At 36.1% G+C, this 20172-nt stretch overlaps 1 protein-coding gene across 3 annotated transcripts in view; it reads left to right on the forward strand.

Annotated features, from left to right (window-relative positions):
• LOC126354448 (uncharacterized) overlaps positions 1 to 20172 on the forward strand; it is a 184170-nt gene that overhangs the window by 123180 nt on the left and 40818 nt on the right. For all 3 annotated transcript variants that reach the window (XM_050004137.1, XM_050004138.1, XM_050004139.1), the window contains one exon: positions 15086 to 15230. In XM_050004137.1, the coding sequence (XP_049860094.1) occupies positions 15086 to 15230 (145 nt within the window). The remainder of the gene's footprint in view (positions 1 to 15085; positions 15231 to 20172) is intronic.

Below are 20172 nucleotides of genomic sequence, written 5' to 3' on the forward strand. Positions count from 1 at the left end.
TGACAAATTTCAAAAGTGAATATATGTATTGTGAAGGTACTGAGAATATCCTGAGTTGCTAAAATAAATGTCTGCAAGGTGATCTTGGGTGGGCTCCAGCTTTTATACTGATTACACACTTTTGAGCAATGAATACTTTCTCTCTTAATGATGAATTGCCCCAAAGTATGATGCCATATGAAAGCACTGAATGAAAATACGCATAGTAGGCTAATTTACTGATATGATTATCACCAAAATTTGCAGTAACCCTAATAGCTTAAGTAGCTGAACCTAACCGTTTCAGCAGATCATCGATGTGTTTCTTCCAGTCCAATTTCTCACCAGTGCACACACCCATTTGTAGAGAACCACTTAATAATGTACTGAAAGACATTGTTTGCAATTTCCCCAGCTGATTCTTGCTTGTTGGATATCATTACCATACTTGAATCATCAACAAAAAGAACTAGCTTTGCATCTTCATGAATATAGAGTGGCAAGTCGGTAATATATATTAAGAACAATAAGGGGACCAAGACCAACCCTGTGGGACACCATTCTTGATACCTCCCCAGTTAGAAGACTCTGCTGGTTTTTGCAGACTATCTGTACTGTTAATTTCAACCTTCTGCATTCTTCCAGTTAAGTATGAATTAAACCATTTGTGCACTGTCCCACTTATACCACAATACTTAAGCTTATCTAGAAGAATTCCATGTTTCACACAGTCAAAAGCCTTTGAGACATCACAAAACATCCTAATAGGTGATGTTCAGTGATTCAATGCATTTAATATTTGATCAGTGAAAGCATTTATAGCATTTTCTGTTGAAAAGCCTTTCTGAAAATCAAACTGACATTTGGTTATTACTTGATGTTTACAAGTATGTGATGCTTCTCTTGAATACACAACTTTTTCAAGCGTTTTGAGTAAAGCTGCCAGAATTGAGATTGGGCAGTAGTTGTTAGCATCATATCTGTCCTCTTTTTATGCAATGGTTTAACAATAGCGTATTTCAGTCTATCTGGAAAAATGCCCTGTTCCAGTGAGCTACTACATATGTGGCTGAGAATCCTACTTATTTGTTGGGAACAAGCTTCTAGTACTCTGTTGGAAATGCCATCAATTCCATGTGAGGTTTTACTTTTGAGAAAATTTACTATTTTCCTAATTTCAGTAGGAGAAGTGGGTTGAATTTCAATTTTATCAAATTGCTTAGGTACTACCTCATCCATATACAGCCTTGCATTTTCTAATCAATAGTTGGATCCTATTTTCTCTACAACACTTAAAAAATGATTAAAAATGTTTTCTACTGTGACTTCTTGTTAACAAACTTTTCATTGTGTTTGATAGAAATACAGTTCTCCTTTGCTCTCAGTTGCCCGGTTTCCCTTTTAACAATATTATGAATTTTTTTAATTTTATTATCAGATGTGCTAATCTCAGACATAATGCACATACTTCCGGACTTTTTAATAACTTTTCTTAATACAGTGCAGTAGTTTTTATAATGCTTCACAGTTTCGGGATCATTACTCCTCCTAGCTATAAGATACATTTCCCTGTTCTGTTTACAAGATATTTTTATACCTTTAGTAAGCCATGGCTTTTTACATGGTTTCTTACAATTATATTTCACTGTTTTTGTAGGGAAACTGTTTTCAAATATAATCACAAAGGTATCATGAAATAGGTTAAATTTTAAATTAGCACCGTGTTCCCTGTTCACCTCATGCCAGTCTAACTATTGCAAGCTTTCCCTAAAATTTTGAATTGTTAAATCATTAATTGAATGCACTATTTTGGAGGACTGTTTTGCATTAGGGGTGTATGGACCTATACCATATACCGTAACCAACTGTGCATCATGATCAGACAGATCATTCTTAACAGGAAAAGTTTTTATTTGATTAAATTTATCTTGGTCTATGAAAACATTATCTATAAGTGTGCTGCTCTCCTGTAGAGGCCTTACCCACATCATTTGATACAATTGAAATTCCACCCACCTCTCCTTCTGAAATTAGGAAGATAATAAACTCTCTCAAGAATAAAAGCTCACATGGAATTGATGGCATTTCCAGTAGGATAATAAAAGCTTCTTCCCAAGAAATAAGTGGGATTCTTAGCCACATATGTAATAGCTCTCTGAAGCAGGGTATTTTCCCAGATAGACTGAAGTATGCCATTGTTAAACCACTGCATAAAAAAAGGGGATACGTCTGATGTCAACAACTACCACCCAATCTCTCTTCTGACTGCCTTATCCAAAATTCTTGAGAAAGTAATGTATTGTAGAGTAGCTTCACACCTTTGAAAAAATAAAGTTTTAACAAAATGTCAGTTTGGTTTCCAGAAGGGTTTTTCAATGGAAAATGCTATATATACTTTCACTAATGAAATATTAAATGCTCTGAGTAACCGGAAGTCACCCGTTGGGACTTTTTGTGATCTATCAAAGGCTTTTGATTGTGTAAATCATGGAATACTTCTAGATAAGCTCAAGTACTGAGGTGTGAATGGGACAGTGCTCAAATGGTTTAAATCGTACCTAACTGGAAGAGTGCAGAAAGTTGAAATAAGCAGTTCACATAATATGCAAAAAACTGGTGATTTCTCAAACTGGGGAACAATCAAGAATGGGGTGCTGCAAAGTTCGGTCTTGGGTCCTCTGCTGTTCTTAATATATATTAATGACTTGCCATTCTATATTCATGAAGATGCAAAGCTGGTATTTTTTGCCAATGATACAAGTATAGCTATCATACCCAACAGAAAAGAATTAACTGGCGAAATTTTAAACAATGTTTTTCAGAAAATCAAATGGCCTCTCACTAAACTTTGACAAAACACAGTATATACGGTTTCACACAGCAAATGGAATGACACCATTAAAAAATATAGACTTTGATCAGAAATCGGTAGCTAAGGTAGAATATTCAAAGTTTTTACTTGTATGCATTGTTGAGGGGTTGAACTGGAAAAAGCACATTGAGGATCTGCTGAAATGTTTGAGTTCAGCTACTTATGCTATTAGGATCATTGCAAATTTTGGTGACATACATCTCAGTAAATTAGCTTACGACTCCTATTTTCATTCTCTGCTTTTGTATGGCATCATATTCTGGGGTAACTCATCATTGAATAAAAGAGTGTTCATTGCACAGAAGCATGTAATCAGAATAATCCTTGAGCTCATACAAGATCTTCCTGCAGACACTTATTTAAAGAGCTAGAGATCTTCACTGTAGCCTCTCAATATATATATATTCACTTATGAAATTTGTTATTAACATTCCGAACGAATTCAAAAGTAATAGCACTGTACATGGCTACAACACTAGGAGAAAGGATGATCTTCACTACTCAAGGTTAAATCTAACTTTGGCTCAGAAGGGGGTAAATTATGCTGCCACAAAAGTCTTTGGTCACTTACCTAATTGCATCAAAAGTCTGACAGATAGTCATATAGCATTTAAAAGGAAATTAAAAGAATTTCTTAATGTCAACTCCTTTTTGGATATAGCAAGTGGGTATTTCCCCCCCCCCCCCCCCGCCCCCCCCCCAGCCCCCTGCCCCCCGCCCCCTGCCCTCCCCCCCCCCCCCCCCAAAAAAAAAGGAGAGAGAGAGAATAAGTGTCATGTAATGTAATATCTTCTATAGACAACTTTTATTAACTTGACATGTTCCACATCATTATGAAGTGTCATATTCATGATTTATGGAACAAGTACTAATCTAATCTAATCTGTACCACCTGAGTAGGAAAATCAATAAATGCTGTCAAATTGAAAGAACCAAGTGATACTTAAGGTCAAGCTTTCTATCAGACACTTTCAGAAAATCTACATTAAAATCCCAGCAAACAATAATTTGCTTTCCTGTGACTGACAGATAGCATAACAAACAATCCAAGTTTTTCAAAAATAGTTATAAATTTCCCAAAGGGGACCTATACATGGCTACAACTATAAAAGTGACATTACTTAGTTTAAGCTCACATGCACATGTTTCTATGTGTTACTCTACACAAAATTTTTTAGTTTCCAAATTTTTCACACTATAACAGATTTTAACATATATGGCAACTCCTCCTCCTCCATAGTATCTCTACTTACATGTGCTGAAAGCTTATATCCACCTACATTTACCATTTCCATACCTGTGGCTATATGATAGTCAGACAGGCATAGTACATCTATTCCACTCTGTTTCTAAATCTTGTAAACAAACAAGAAGCTCATCTATTTTGTTTTTTTATTCCCTGATATTCTGATGCAATATATAAACAATATTTTTCACTGTGCTTTTATGTGAATCTTGTGACATACTAACATTATTTTTCACTGTATTGTTTTGAAAATCTCATGATATTGTCATATCTCTAGTACCTGCCTGTCTGAACTTCTCATTAAGCTTAATTTGAATCAATGTAGGATGATTGGACACTGATATTGACCTAAAAAAAGGACTCCCAATAATATTCTTTCTCTTTTGGAGTGGGTAACAGCATGTTACAGCTAGACAGCGAAAAACGCACTCCTACATGCTGCACTGTTGCCATACTTCGAGACAGCAAAATTATTCATTCAACTGTTAGTTGGTTTTTTTTTATTATTATTCTTTATCTTCTTGTAGCAGTATAGGTGTGAATGTCTATCTGTAATTGTGTAAGTGTGATTAAAAAAAAGGGCCAAGTGACGGCAATAAATGTGAGGTGCTTCTCAAGCAGGCGAGGGGGATTATTTACCGCATTTATAACTTTTTCAAACATGAATTGGAAAGCTGGTTTCCTACTGTTGACATTTGAAGACACAACGACAGACTCCAGAGTCCTATGTTGTCAGCAAGAGAACTGTAAAGGGAATTGTAAATGAAAGTGCCAGAGCTGTAGGAACCATAGAAAAAGTTGGTTTCGTATCACCTGGAGAAGATCAAAATCACAAGGAACCTGTAATACAAATCGATGGTTTTAATAATGATGTTTTAAAGTGCTCCATGAAATGACGAATGCCTGACATTACAAAAATGTGTTATAGTTATGCAGGAGAAAATTAGCATCAATGGTAAGTGCTTCATCAATGTAAAGAATGTAAAGAATTATGGTGGCAATAATGTTCAACATGTTGTCCAAGGAGAAGTTAATCTTCTCCCACCATGTATGCTCTAATAACATGCAAGAATGCAGTTGCATAAATTTGTCTAAAGTCTGATATTTCCACATGTAAACCTATGCCATTTTCAAGGCATGAATTGGATAAGGCCCTAAAATGACAGTAACTGTTACTTGTTGTGATATCGGTCATTTTCAATGTTATTGGTCATCATTCCCTGGATTTATTCACAGATGATGGTTAATTGTTCACTTGTCCAATGATTACAAATGCAGTCTCTGACCATAATGTCAAACGAGTTATTTTACACTCATAATGACTATAACCATGAAAAATATGACAACTTGCTGAGCATTTTTACGATAGTCTTTTCATTAGTCTTTTCTACCAATAATTCTTTTTTATTCACAGTGATTACGCTTAACTACAGTCAAACACATCAACACACACACCTTACACAATTTTTTAAAAATTCTATTGAGTAGAAGCAGTTGTCAAGCAAATATAATGATTTCAGTTTGTGGTTGAAGTTAATTTTGTTGTGTATTAAACTTTTACTTATAATACAGTTCAAACCACAGTAAATGATAATTATTGCAAGCAATTTCAATGATCTTGTTGTTAGACAGTTGTCATGTTGAGAAAAACTGTATTTCACATTTTCAGAAAGCTGTGTAAGCTGTTGTCGCATCCTGACAATCGGAGTAAATCTGTGGGTCAGTGGGCATGAATTAATATTTCTCGCATGACGACTGATAGAAATTGGTTTTAATATTTACCATTCCCCTCATAGATTTGAACATATAATATGATGTACCAGAGGCAAATGAGCCTGAGTGTTGTCCCTAGAAATGCAGTTCAGCAATGTGGACTTTGCCCGCTCTCTTCTGCCATGTTCCTAGATAGTAGATATAGTCTCCTTTTTGCCCCATAATACAGCTTCATTCCTTGTGTAATCCATGGCTTACTTTTAGACTTCTGTTTGATTTGAGTTACCTTTAGGGGAAAACAATTTTCAAAAGAGGAAGTAACTTTATTAACGAATACTTTGTATTTCCCATCTGAGTCAGAAGTACTGTAAACATCTATCCCATTCATGTCTTCGATCGATCTCCTAAACTTCTCAATTTTTGACCAATTTATTGTCTTCTTGTTCTCAGATTTAATAGATTTTTTTATCCTGACAAGTTTCAACATTTAACTCAAGATGCTGCATGTCATGATCAGATAGCCCATTTGCTACTGGTTTTGTGATAAGACTTTTTGTCTTAGATTTGTCTGCAAAGACCATTTATGTACCCTAGTTGCGAAGTTCGCAATAGAAATTAAACTGAATGACAGTGTTACTGTTGCAATAATTGTCCACTGATGGAGCTGTTCAATAAATCCACATTAAAAACACCAGCAGTGACTATTTCTTTGTTTTTGACCATGAGATGGGCAACAGAGCTTCCAGATTTTTTCTATGAAGACATTGAAGTTTCCTGAAAGTGCTCTGCATATACTTACTCTAATAAAAGATTTATTATGAAATACTATTTCTGTTGCACAAGCCTTACAAAATTACATTGTTACTGCCAAAATTAAAAACACATCCAATCAGATCAGTGTTATCCCCACTACTAACTCATTCTGCGATACTAAAAATATCCCAAAGAGTTTACAAATTTTGTTGACACAAGAAGAATCTTCACCAAGTTACACCATTATTTTATAAATGAATTCAGAAATAAATTTAATAAATATTGTCCAGTTGTGCAATTAAATATATGAATTTTAAGTGTGCTAGATGTTTCGTATTTTCAAATGTTCCTAAAAGAAGATTAATTTTAATTGTACATATTGAATTTAACAAAGAAAATAAAGTGATTTCTTTTTATACATTTTAGCCTGAAATATAACATATCATATACAAAATTCTTTTAGTTAAACAGCTGATATAATATTAACTTGTTTAAAAGGTAGAAAGTATTTTTGGTATTGATAACATCTATTGAATAAAAGTAATGTTAGGGGAGGGTGTCCCTTTATGATATTCCCCTTAAAAAGTTTGGAAACAATGTGTTTACAATATTTTGTGACAGACTTTAAGGTTTGCCAATGTCTGTACAATATGTACCAAAAGATAGAATACATCTGTATAGAAGTGTCTGATACATAACATATTCCAGGCAACATAAGAGGAACATATGTTATACAAGTCATAATCTGGTCCTTCATTGTTGGTAGTATCTCATCAATGTTGATATGAATTTGTTGGGCAGCTCTCGGTCTTCTTTCTTCATGTGATTGGAAGTCCATTTATATATATGATGTTTGAATGAAAAGTAATGCCGCCACCTTCATTAATTGGGTTTGGATGGGAATATTTTAATAAATCAAATGCAGAAATAATCCTTAGTATGTGATCTTTAATTACCAATATTCACTTTTCAATGTAATCACCAGCCAATTGGATACATTTCTACCAATGATGAACAGGTTTTCTGAAGCCGTCATGGAAGAAGTCAAAATCTGTTTCCGTAACTACCATCTCACAGTTCTCTAAATGTCTTCATCAGAAGCATAATTATGTCCCTGCAGATCGTCTTTCATTATTGATAACAGATGAAAGTCAGACGGTGCCAAATCTGGACTTTATGAAGGATGCCGTACGTATGGTGGTGAGATTCAGTCTCTGAAGTTCTGCCATGATGGCACATGAAGTGTGTGGTTTCTCATTCTCATGCTGCAGGAAAACATTTCCCTTTTCCTTTTGGACCCTTGTTAGCCATCATTTCAGTGTTCACAGCCTTGTGATGTAAAGCTCTGCATTTATTGTTGTTCCACAATCAAGGAAATCATCATGGAAAACAAGATCTGTGTCCCAGAATACTGTGGCCATGAGTTTTCTAGCTGAGGGCTGCATTTTTAATTTCTTTTTCTGGGGCAAGTCTTTGTGTCGATATTCCATAGACTGACATTTTGTCTCTGGTTCATAACTGTGTACCCACATTTCGTCTCCTGTCTCAATTCAATAGAGAAAGGCATCACCTTCATTCTTGTAACGCGAAAGGAGTTCCTGGCAAATTTCAAGACTCTGCACTCTCATTTCACGATTCAGCATCTGGGGTATCCATCGTGCACAGATCTTTCGATAGCCAAGCAAAGGAATAATGTAACCCACACATTCTTGTGAAATGCTGATTGTGCTTGCAGTTTCTCTCTGAGTGATATGACAATTATCCTGAATCAATCTGTCAACATTTTACTTGTGAAACTCGGTGGTTGCTGTCACAGGATGTCCAACTCTTTGTTTGTCACACAGATCAGATGTTCCTACCTCAACATCTTTAAACTTACTTGCCTAACAATGCACAGTACTCACATCAACACAATCACCATAAACTGCTTTAATGCTCCGATGAATCTCCTTTGGGGTGACACTTTCTGCTGTCAAGAATTCAATAACTGCACATTGCTTAAATCACATTGACCAACCGGCTATGCAGGGTTCAATACTTTACACTGTAACAACACAACCGTTCAATGCTAAGGCTTCCTGCCGACTGGAGCTGGAGAGAAGAGGCTATGGAACAAGCCAGTAACAGCCGCACATGCTGCCAACTGTTGGAGAGTTACGAAAGTGGAGGCATTACTTTTCAGTTAACCCTCTTATAAACTGCAAATGGCACAAATCACTGTCCCTTCTTCAGCAACAGACAAAACTTCATTATCAGTCAGCTGATTCCACATGATTCCATCAATTACAATCTTACCCTCCTTCACATAATTTGTTGGTAATCACTCATTTCAGAATTGATTCTTTTAATAAGCCTCAAGAGGAGTAAGATTTACAAATAACTTTTTTACTTATCATCTTTTCTCATAGTTGGCTCCAGTTTATCGAGTCTAGGGGTTGATTCTTGAGGCTGAAATTTTTGACTTTGTAGGTTCCAAATCACATGATAATTCTGAAGTAAGCCTGCTCCATAGTTTCTGTTTCTCTAACTTTTTATTCTATCAAATTTTTCTGTATCACAACTGTCTTTACAATCTCCACTTTTGTATCAAAAATTACATTGTTACTGGCAAATTTAAAAACACGTTCAATCACATCAGAGGGATCCCCATTCCTAACTCATTCTGCGGTACTAAAAATATTCCAAAGATTTTTCATATTTTGTTGACACAAGTAGACTCTTCAACAAGTTATATCATTATTTTATAAATGAATCCAGAAATAAGTTTAATAAATATTCTCAAATTGTGCAATTAATAATATGAATTTTAAGTGTGCCAGATGTATCATGATTTCAAATGTTTCTAAAAGAAGAGCAATTTTAATTGTACATATTGATTTTAACAAAGAAAATAAAGTGATTTCATTTTATACATTTTAATCTGAAATATAACACATCATATACAAATATATTAAAAACAAAGATTCCAAGACTTACCAAGCGGGAAAGCGCCGGCAGACTCAGGAAGGAGAGGGAAAGACGAAAGGATGTGGGTTTTAAGGAAAAGGGTAAGATGTCATTCCAATCCCGGGAGCGGAAACACTTCCCTTAGGGGGAAAAAAGGACAGGTGTACACTCGCGAACACACACACACACACACACACACACACATATCCATCCGCACATACACAAACACAAGCAGACATATTTAAAGGCAAAGAGTAAGCCCTTACTCTTTGCCTTGTAAATATGTCTGCTTGTGTTTGTGTGTGTGTGTGTGTGTGTGCGCGCGCGCGAGTGTACACCTGTCCTTTTTTCCCCCTAAGGGAAGTCTTTCCGCTCCCGGGATTGGAATGACACCTTACCCTTTTCCTTAAAACCCACATCCTTTCATCTTTCCCTCTCCTTCCTGAAGAAGCAACCATCGGTTGCGAAAGCTAGTAATTCTGTTTGTGTGTTTGTGTGTTTTGTTCATTGTGCCTGTCTGCTGGCGCTTTCCCGCTTGGTAAGTCTTGGAATCTTTGTTTTTAATATATTTTTCCCATGTGGAAGTTTCTTTCTATTTTATTTACGTCATATACAAAATCATACAAAATTATTTTAGTTAAACAGCTGAGATACTATTAACTTGTTTAAAAGTTAGAAAGTATTTCTGGTATTGACAACTTCTATTGAGTGTTAGGGGAGGGTGTCCGTTTACACAAGTCAGCAACCACTGAATACTGAATAAAAGCAGGAAAGAATAATTTTTGTTTTTAAATATAAGCATAGTGTTGGAACTGGAGCAATATAATTGGTAAATCTGGTTATGCCCAAAAAGGGAACATAGAGGTTTGTGGTCATATATCATAAAACCAAAGAATTTGCACAAAATGATAATAGTTGGCAACTTCTTTATATTTTCAGAATAGCATTGTTGTGTTCATGATAACCTTATTGATGCAAAAGCCAAAGGCTTCTGAGAATCATCTGGAAATTTATGTGTTAAGATGATGTGCATTCCATTATCAAAGTTGTGTGTTGCTAAGACCAGGGACACAGGTGAATGCCACAGTTTTAGACAGGGAGCTGGTTTTAGTTTGTTTTTTAGTTGCCAAAATGCCTGTCAACAGATATAGGGATACTCAAATATTGTACTAATTCAGCATAAGAAGTTCAAATACTGAGAGACTGCAACCACTTGAGGTATAAAGCAAGTGTGATAATTGATTCTGTGCAGGAACACTTGCTAATCTTTAAGTTCATTGGTATCGGCAACTTCTCAATTGCTTCATTGTACTTCATCTTTGGTTTGAGATATTCCTTGCTCAAGACATACCCTACATGTGTCACAGTAGGTTTGGGTGGGAGAAGGGGGAGAAGGGGAGCAGCTTCTGAGACCCAAACATTTAATGTTGTGAAAATGTCTCAGCCTTAAGTTGCAAATAACACAGATATTGAGCAGTTGTTTTGTGTGTAACAGTAATATCATCTAAGTAATGTGCTCACTTTGCAGTACCATTTATCAGCTGTTCTGAATGTGCTTGGAGTATTGTACAGGTACTTGCTAACACAAATGGTAATCTGCTGCTTTGATACGACATGAAAAGGTTGTTGACGACAAGAGAATTTTTTGACACTTATGAAACTATATTTTCATAAGTTACTGGTATGAGTGTTTTGGATATGTAATTTATTTTGTAGCAAATCAGCATTTGTGGTTCACAGTTCTGTCAAAAAACACATTACTCCTGAACTTCATTGCATATCAATGCAAATAAACATGGGTTTTTGAGAACTTTTGAAAGCTACCATTGTGCTTTGCATAATCTATGAGCTGTTTGTCACAAATTGGCTTTTTGATTTAGTTGCCATAGCATATTTTCTAACTAACATACTTTGTTACATCATGTTTTCCCTTAAGCAAGAGTAGCCCTATAAATTATCTGCATTTATTATAAATTAACTCTGTTTTCGAGTTTGCTAGCAACTATAATTAACCTCAAAATGATTTAGGAAACTATTAGTTTTTACCACAAGTTTTTGTGTTGTCCTGAAAGAAATCTTGTTTTGTGTATTTGGTTTAATTCTTATAGAGAATTAGCAACTTTTTAGTTCTACAGATTGAAGGATAATCAGTGGGCTTCATTTAAAGTTATTTGTTCACTGACTTGTAATACATTGCACCAGGCAAAATGCAGCCCAACTATGAATACTGTTCTCAGACATGGGAGGGACTGGTCAAGATTTGTAAGCAGCTGGAAATAATCCTGACTACTGTCAGATGTTTGGCAGCTTCTGCAAACCGATGTGTTGGAAGAGCTCCTGCGGTCGCGTACCTGTGATACCTGTACCAGAGATACCTCAAGTACTATCCTCTCCCATGAATCCTGTTTCCTCTGAAGAAAGCACAGGATCTGTTTTTGCTTGTCCACTGACTGTGAGTGATATGTCAGGGGTAGATCTAGGCATCCTGTACAGGGTGGACGGAGACCAGGGAGGGCTGAGGGTACTGTACTGATCCCCCTAACTAACAAGTCTGAGATGCTGCTTCTCACTGAAACTGAAACTGAGCCAGTGGAACTCACTTCATCTGTTTTGAGGAAACCTGTTTCGTTCAATGTCAGGAAGAGGCAAACACAAAAGGGTATGGGTCTATGAATCATCAGCAGAAAGGGACAGGAAAGAACACCAGGTTCACTAGTGTGTATGCCTGGGGGCCTCATTCGACATTTTGAAGAGGCTATTCCAGCAGCTATCGAGGGAACATAGTGCAACCAACTGCAGATTCTGGTGCATATTGCAACAAATAATGCCTGTCATCTGGGCTTCAGGGTCACTCTCGGGTCATTCCAGTAACTGGCAGAGAAGGTTGAAAAGACCAGCCTTGCACATAGAGTTTCAGCAATGCATTTTGCAGCATTGACCCTAGAACTGATCGTGGCCCTTGGTTCTGAGTGGAATGACTGAAGCAGAAGGTTCTGTGACAAGCTAGGCTGTGACTTCCTGGACTTGCACCCAGGGGTTGAGAACTATTGGATCAAGTATAAACTACACATCAGTGGCTGCTACTCAGGTAGCTGACTATGTATGGGGTGCACAAAGGGCGTTCATGTAAAGGACATGAGTCTACTTCTGCTTGTGAATTCATTGGTATTTTAAGATCAGCATGCAGCAAAACTTGTCTCCTGGTTTTTAAACAATAACTAACAATAATGTCAGTGAGCTGTTTACTATAAGTATGCTGTTCTAAGTATCTAGGTCTTCTTTGAGGTCAGTGGTTTTGGTCAGATATTGAAGAAGCTGTAAGCCTCAAAATCTGTTCTAGTCCCTAGGCGCAGTTAGACAGAGAGCAAACTTTGTGCAGAGAGTGTTTATAATATCAATGGATCACTGTTAGACTCGGCAACTCATACAGATACCTGGGTGTAAGAGGAAAAGGAATACGTTGTTGGAAACATCATTGAACATAAAATTTGAATATGGTGTATGCATCAAACCCAAGGACATTTTTAACTATAGGACCTGCCACCACTAAGAATGCTATAGCACAAGTCATATGCTTATATGTTAGTTGTCCAATAAGCAGAATTTCACAATACCCATACCTCAAACCGAGCGATTTTTCAGTTATTAGTTGTGGTCCTTCAATGCTCAAGTATTGTAAGGGATATTGATCTGCTTATTTGAGAAAGATAAGTACCTAGCGTCACATGAGTGACATTACAGTATTAATTTCCGTGGAGCAATAGAATCACCATGGCACAGTGATTTAATAGTCTTCATTTGGGTCATCACATTGTGGTCGTGGTAGTGGGCCACAAGGCTGACTACAGAAAACTTCCACCATATGTCCTGCATTGGAACAAGTCTGCAGATAGCTTGGTAGTGAGGGAATTCCATGGATGAATGCTTCTCAGTACATTCTAGGCAACCTGGGAAACAGCTACACTTTTGCTCACACAAATATCATTATCTTGCTAGGAAGTTTGTAAATCAGATAGTTCATTGACAAAGCTTTCTGTGCTGCTTGTGAACTTTCAGAAGCTTCAGCAAATAGATGCACTAATGGTAGAGAGAGCTCTGAATTTCATAATACCCATGAATGAACATCTTGAACTGATGATAAATAGATCAAATTTTTAATTAAGGATTCAGCATAGTATTTGTCACATAGACAAATGAAATTACAATTATAGCTGAGTTCTTGTAGATCCACATCCCAGGCGGCATTTGATTGCATTCTTTTCCTATGCTCATGGTACTCCAGTCTCATAGCTATTACATGGATTTTTGAGATGACTCAAGCTGTAACATTGCTGAGCTTTCTACAATTGATTTCAGGAAGCTCAACACTGTTGTCATTCATTTAACTGTTGAATTACATCCACACATCTCAAAACAAAATTTTACTTCTTGCAGTTCAATCAGTACATGAAAAAATTGTCCTAGCACACTATAAAGTTCAAAATAATGACATGGATGTCCATTTTCCAAGTAACTCAAGGGCATTTTTCTAGAAATTACTCAGCATTTATCGCCACATAGAATTTTGTACAATCACATGAAATAAGTGTGGCATTATAGACCTGGAAACAGATATGTTCATTGCAAGCCAAGGTAAGTGATTTATGAGAAGAAAACATGTTGCAGGCAAGTCCAAGAATGAAAGTGGCAGCTGCAAGAGTGAAAGAAGCATAGTCTTGATGAATGCACTGTCCATTATGAAATGTACACTGATATCACTGTAAAATGCAGTCACACTTTGACAGAGAAATGATTTAGGGCAGGCTGTGGCTACCCTTATACTAGCTGGGCAGCTGGCTCAAATTGTGCACAACCATAGACCTCAGGCCAGGTGGTGTGCAGCATTCCCACATAATATTAAAGCAGATACACAGATCAATGGTGCATAATCGATATCAGTATCCAGACAGATCACTAGACTTAGGAAGTAAAATGTGTCTCCAAATTTTAAAGATCTTATGAAGTAATTTTATGCTTCTGTCGTGATTTTTAATAAGTAACGGTATTTTATATGCTTTGCATCAGAAGTGTATGCACAGTTAATTACTCCTTCTTAGCCCAATGATGTGTAAATGGCTTTTCTTTTACAGTGGAATAGATATTTGAACTAATAATTATACACTTTTCTTGGTCACAAAAAATTATGTTTCTTTATTTTTAATTTATCATGATGCATTTTGGGTTACCCAGTCATCATATATGTGGCAGTCTGCCTAAGTCAGTTTGGATACTGAAGTGATTACTGAGTAATTATATGTAACAAGAATATGATATTCTCAAGTCACAGATCTGATGATGAAGTAACCCAAAAAGCTTCATGAGAAGTTAAAAATAAAAAATTAAAAAAATTGGGACCAAGACAAGTGTATAATCATTTGTTCCAACATGGTCACAAATCCCCCCAAAGACTTTTTGTCTGAAATGATGACAGATATTTGCAACACTGAATGAAAATTCATAATGTTCCATCACATGTATGCATATTTGCAATGAATAATTTTTCACAATTTTAGTTTTATTTCTTTTATTTTTTAAAGAGGAGAATTGCCTTCAGTCTGGATGGGAATGATAATTGCAGTCCTATCTGGCATTGCAGTAGCCATTTCAGAACTAGGACAGAAGACATCCTCTCTTGTCGGTGTTGCCATATCTGCATCTCTTCTACCACCTGCAGTGAATACAGTAAGCTACAGTCATAGTCCTGTCCTTTTTATTATTGGTTATCATCATTGTTTTACAAACTCATTATGGACTAATTGTAATCTGTAGGAGTAAATTGAATTTTTTTTCTAATTTTGTGTGACTAATTTGTAATTATTTGGAATATTTGCAGATATTCATCCTAAAATAGATAAATTTCATAAAAATAAGTAAATATACAAGAGCAGATGCTTCAGAGATGGACAGTTTATGTTTCTCTGGCGTATAGTTTCTTTGAAGGGTTCAGATAATTAAAAGGCCTGCCAAAAAGGAAAAAAAAAGATTGTCTTACTAAAGAACTGTTTGTTGTGGTGCTAGTGCACTGCTGTTTGTCAGCCTTGATCAGTGTCTGTATGCTGTGACTTGTTTCATCAAAACAAACCAACTTAGGTTCAGCAGTCAGTTAACTGCAGAGTATTCATGCAGCCAACTGAAAAATGTTGTTTATGAGGTTCAGCACAAAATAAAAGCTATTCAATCTGCAATGTGTGTACTGATAAAATGTGACCAATCAGTGGTGATCATCTACACACATCTGTTCAAAACATTTATGCATTTCACTTTCTTTTGAAGATGTGCAGAAGCTCTGCCACTTTGGACTTCATTCATTGAGTCATTCATTCATTGTGTTCTGCAGGTTCCATCAAAAAAGTGAACTTCCAGTGTGCTGGTCATGAGTGAGTGGATGAGTGAGTGGTGGTGACAGGCCATGAAGCCCCGGGCAAACTTTGTTAACAATTACAAAGAGCTTTATTCATTTTGGTACATGGTATAGTGAGTTAGATGTGCCCTTCATTGCTGACTCTAGCTGTGGTTGATGAATGGACAGCTTCTTCTGTGTGGTACTGCTTCTAACATTACTAACTTATTTGGAATTTGCAGCCACTCTTCTTTACTGAATAGCTGGCTGCTGGAAACCGTGTTGACTTCTTCTCTGTCAAATACCGCTAGATACAGGAATTTTTGGGTTCTTTCTACTTATGAAATAAACATACAAGCTTTACTTTTCATCAACTAATGATGTATTTGATCTCTATACACAATACAAATTTCACTTTCCACATGAATATGTAACTTCCTGCAAGTCTCTCATACAGTCAGATGTTAGAAACAAATTGAGTTACAGTTAAAAGAATGTTGGCTTGGATAACATGACCTTTCTTAATATGAATCATAAAATGAGTCTTGCCTCTAACAAGGTTGTGTCAAAAGTCTACAAGAGTACTTTCTCAACTGTCTTGTTTTAATAACAATAGTTATTGACACAATAAGCACAGAGCTGCATATAAATTCCATTGTTCTTCCTTACACACTCACTAAAACATCTATGGATTGCTCGACAGGTACTTATGGGTGCCATCTGACTCCCGGGTCTACTTTCTTCCCGTGACTGATTTTAAATCTGCACACACAAACATATGACACACACTAGGTAGGATTCTACCATCCCACACTCATATCCAGAATATTAGAATATTCCCCCCCCCCCCCATCCCCACCCCCACCGTCAGATTGAACATGTGATATTTTATACGTAATCATTATGCAAATAATATCACTCATAATAACATTTTATATGTTAACAATATACATTTCTTACATATGTTTATATACATATCTTTCCTTTCAATAACAATTCACTGTCCTCTCTTGAACAATCTTTTGCTTACTGTTTCTCTACTCTTTTCTTATTTTACTTTGTTATTAAGATATGACCATTTACTCATGGGTTTAGTCAGCTTTATTAATATTTAATCTATTTTCTATTCTTATCTTTTGGGCTACCTTTTTCCTAGTATGTACTGTTTTCATTATTTGTAGCTTGGAGGAACTCTGGGCGAAATGAAAGTGTTCTTTTGACACTCATTTATTTTCACAAAACATAATAATGCTAGTCATTCATAGAATTCACACTTCCCAGAATAATACCTATAAAATTTGTGACTATTGTTATGATACTGTCCCCTTCTCGCAGGATCAGCACCTATTCCTTGCTTGTGGGTTGACCTTATGAGAGCACATCCTCTTTCCATTTTGGTAGGTACGCCCCTTACAAAACATCTCTATTTTTTAGGCCACAGATCATCCTATCTTCACATAGGTACACCTGCCCTTTATACTTAATGAATGCTGGGTATGCCCTCCTTATCCTTTCTGAGTAGGCCTCACGGTTCATTACTCTAATATACATTTCTATGAAACCATAATTAAGTATCTTCTGGTAAAGATATAAATCTATCTTAAACTTCGCATTCCTTTTCTAATATATCATTTACTACCTAGAGTCCTCCTCTAATTATCAACTTCTGTATTTTCAATGGATACTATGTCTGCATATACTATTTATACCCCACTATCCTTGAATTCCTCAGAGTACTTATTACACTGACATTTCTTAATGATCAACATGACTAATTCTACTCCTACTTTCATTTTCTTTCTTTTCTCATGCCTCTCTCTTATTTATTCATTACTCATTGCTACGTTATAGTTGTTCGTTATGTATGTGCACCTCTACTTATGTATATTTGATGTAAAACCATCTTAGCTTCCTATATATATGCGCATATTTCCATATGTACACAGATTTTCCCTACAACACCTGGAGGTTCTCACATTGTGACAGGCTTCCTCTTGTGTGATTTAATACTTGTGTAGAAGTGTATATTTGTGTATACATGGATGTGTGTTTGTGTAGTCTGATTCTTCAGCCTTCTTATCTAAAGATAAGATTTAGGTTTTTAGTAGCTACAAAAATAAGGAAGGACTTCAGTGATAGAAGTTTGAGAATATGAAAAGAGGGAAAAAATAGACAGGTCTTCAAATAAGCAGTAAGAAAGGAAAAAATAGATACAGATGCTTGGATTGAAGAAGAGAAAGAATATAGCCTCAAAGACAGGAAACCCTTCCCACCCCCCTTCCCTAGGATCCCTACCCCTCAGGTACTTGAGTGAGATTGCCGGAGGAGGTTTGGTGTTAAATCGTCTCCTACAGAATGGACTTGTCCCACCTTCACCCTTTGAGATCCCTGAAGGAAATCCTAGCAACCCTATGGAAATGGCAAATGATGAAAAATCAGGCACACTTGTTTGTGAGGGTTGTTTGAAAGGTGTGATGTGTGTTTTGTGTTAATCATGATTTCTCTGTTCTTGTAAATCATGCTTTTAGCTACAACACCCACCCGTTTCAAAATTTATACAAACTCTCCCATCTATATCACATCTCATAAAAAGTATAAAATACATTAAAAACAAAGATTCCAAGACTTACCAAGCGGGAAAGCGCCGGCAGACAGGCACATGAACAAAACACACAAACACACACACAGAATTACGAGCTTTCGCAACTGGCAGTTGCTTCGTCAGGAAAGAGGGAAGGAGAGGGAAAAATGAAAGGATGTGGGCTTTAAGGGAGAGGGTAAGGAGTCATTCCAATCCCGGGAGCGGAAAGACTTCCCTTAGGGGAAAAAAAGGACAGGTGTACACTCGCACACACACACACACATATCCATCCGCACATACACAAAATAGAAAATCTATACATTACAGTATAACAATTGTTCAGCTAGTCACATCTTATTATATTTTCCACAAATATAATACTCTATTTAGTTTATTTTGTCTAGATATCACTTTTTTCTGTGATTCTCTTAAGTTGTTCTCTATTTTATAGTCGTATCTGGTTTTCTAAGCAATAAGATTACAGGATAGTTCTAGATTTTAAAGGAATTCAGTGCAGGAAAACTATTTTGGAAGAAACACCTAAGACAACTTGGGATCCAGTTGTCATTACTTCGCCCATTAACTCAGAATGTTAACGTCCTTGGGGGTATAGATGACAGAATAGTTTAAGATTTTAAAGGAATTCAGTGCAAGAATACTATTTTGGAAGAAACACTGAAAACAACTCGGCATCTGATGGTCATTACTCTACCTGTTAACTCAGAATGTCAACATCCCTGGGGGATATACAATTTTACCTCCTTTACCTTGTATTCCCCTCTTTTCTGTCACTCTCTCTTTCTCCTTTTTTTTCTTTTTTCTTTTTTTTTAATGCCATTCGCAATATTTTGTTATAGTACCCAAAGTATTATTATAATATTTTGGGTCCCATAGATCTGATATTAACTTTTATTGAGCACTGGCAGACCGGTACTTCTCTTTAAATTTCTTTTGAAAATCTTCCCAAGCAGAAAAATTCTCAGTATTTACTGTTCCCCATTCTGAGGCTTCCACTAGAAGGTACCCCACAGCAAATTTGATCTTCTTGGTATCTTCCCATTCTTTTAATTTTTTTTTAATTTTTTTTTTTTTTTTTAACAGAGCTTGGTTAAATATTTGTAAGAAATTGGTCGGATGTACATCTCCGTCTGGCTTAAATGTAGGGAACTGTCTAGATAATCCTGAATTAGCTCCCCATTGCAATTCAGTCACCACTCCACTAGTTAACACAACATTAGGTGAAGTTAACCTTTTTTTCTACTTAGTCTTGGATAAGCTTAATTTCTCTCCACAGGTCGTCCATACTCTTACTGGTATCCTTAAATTCAGAAGAAGGAATAGGCGACACATTCCCAGATGTTATTCTCTCAGTAACCTTTCAATCTATAATTTATCCAAATTGTTCCTAGAAACTAGCTGCAGTAGTTAACTATTTTCTCTTTGATATTCCTTTCTACACTATCTGCCTGTGTATTGACACCTGTAATTTTCAATTGATTAATTGGCATTAATTCATTATGCTTAATTCATTATGCTCTTTCAGACTATTCATTCCCTGTCTTACATAATTATATTTAATATTGTACACATTTTCAAAAGATCCTAACTTTTCAATAAGTTCTGATTCTACATTATTACATTTGTTCTCAGTGTCAAGTTCGAACATTTTCGATAAATCTTGAAAAGTATCATTCTGTTTCTGA

This window comes from Schistocerca gregaria, chromosome 3 (genome assembly GCF_023897955.1).
Source record: "Schistocerca gregaria isolate iqSchGreg1 chromosome 3, iqSchGreg1.2, whole genome shotgun sequence".
NCBI classification, from domain to species: domain Eukaryota; kingdom Metazoa; phylum Arthropoda; class Insecta; order Orthoptera; family Acrididae; genus Schistocerca; species Schistocerca gregaria.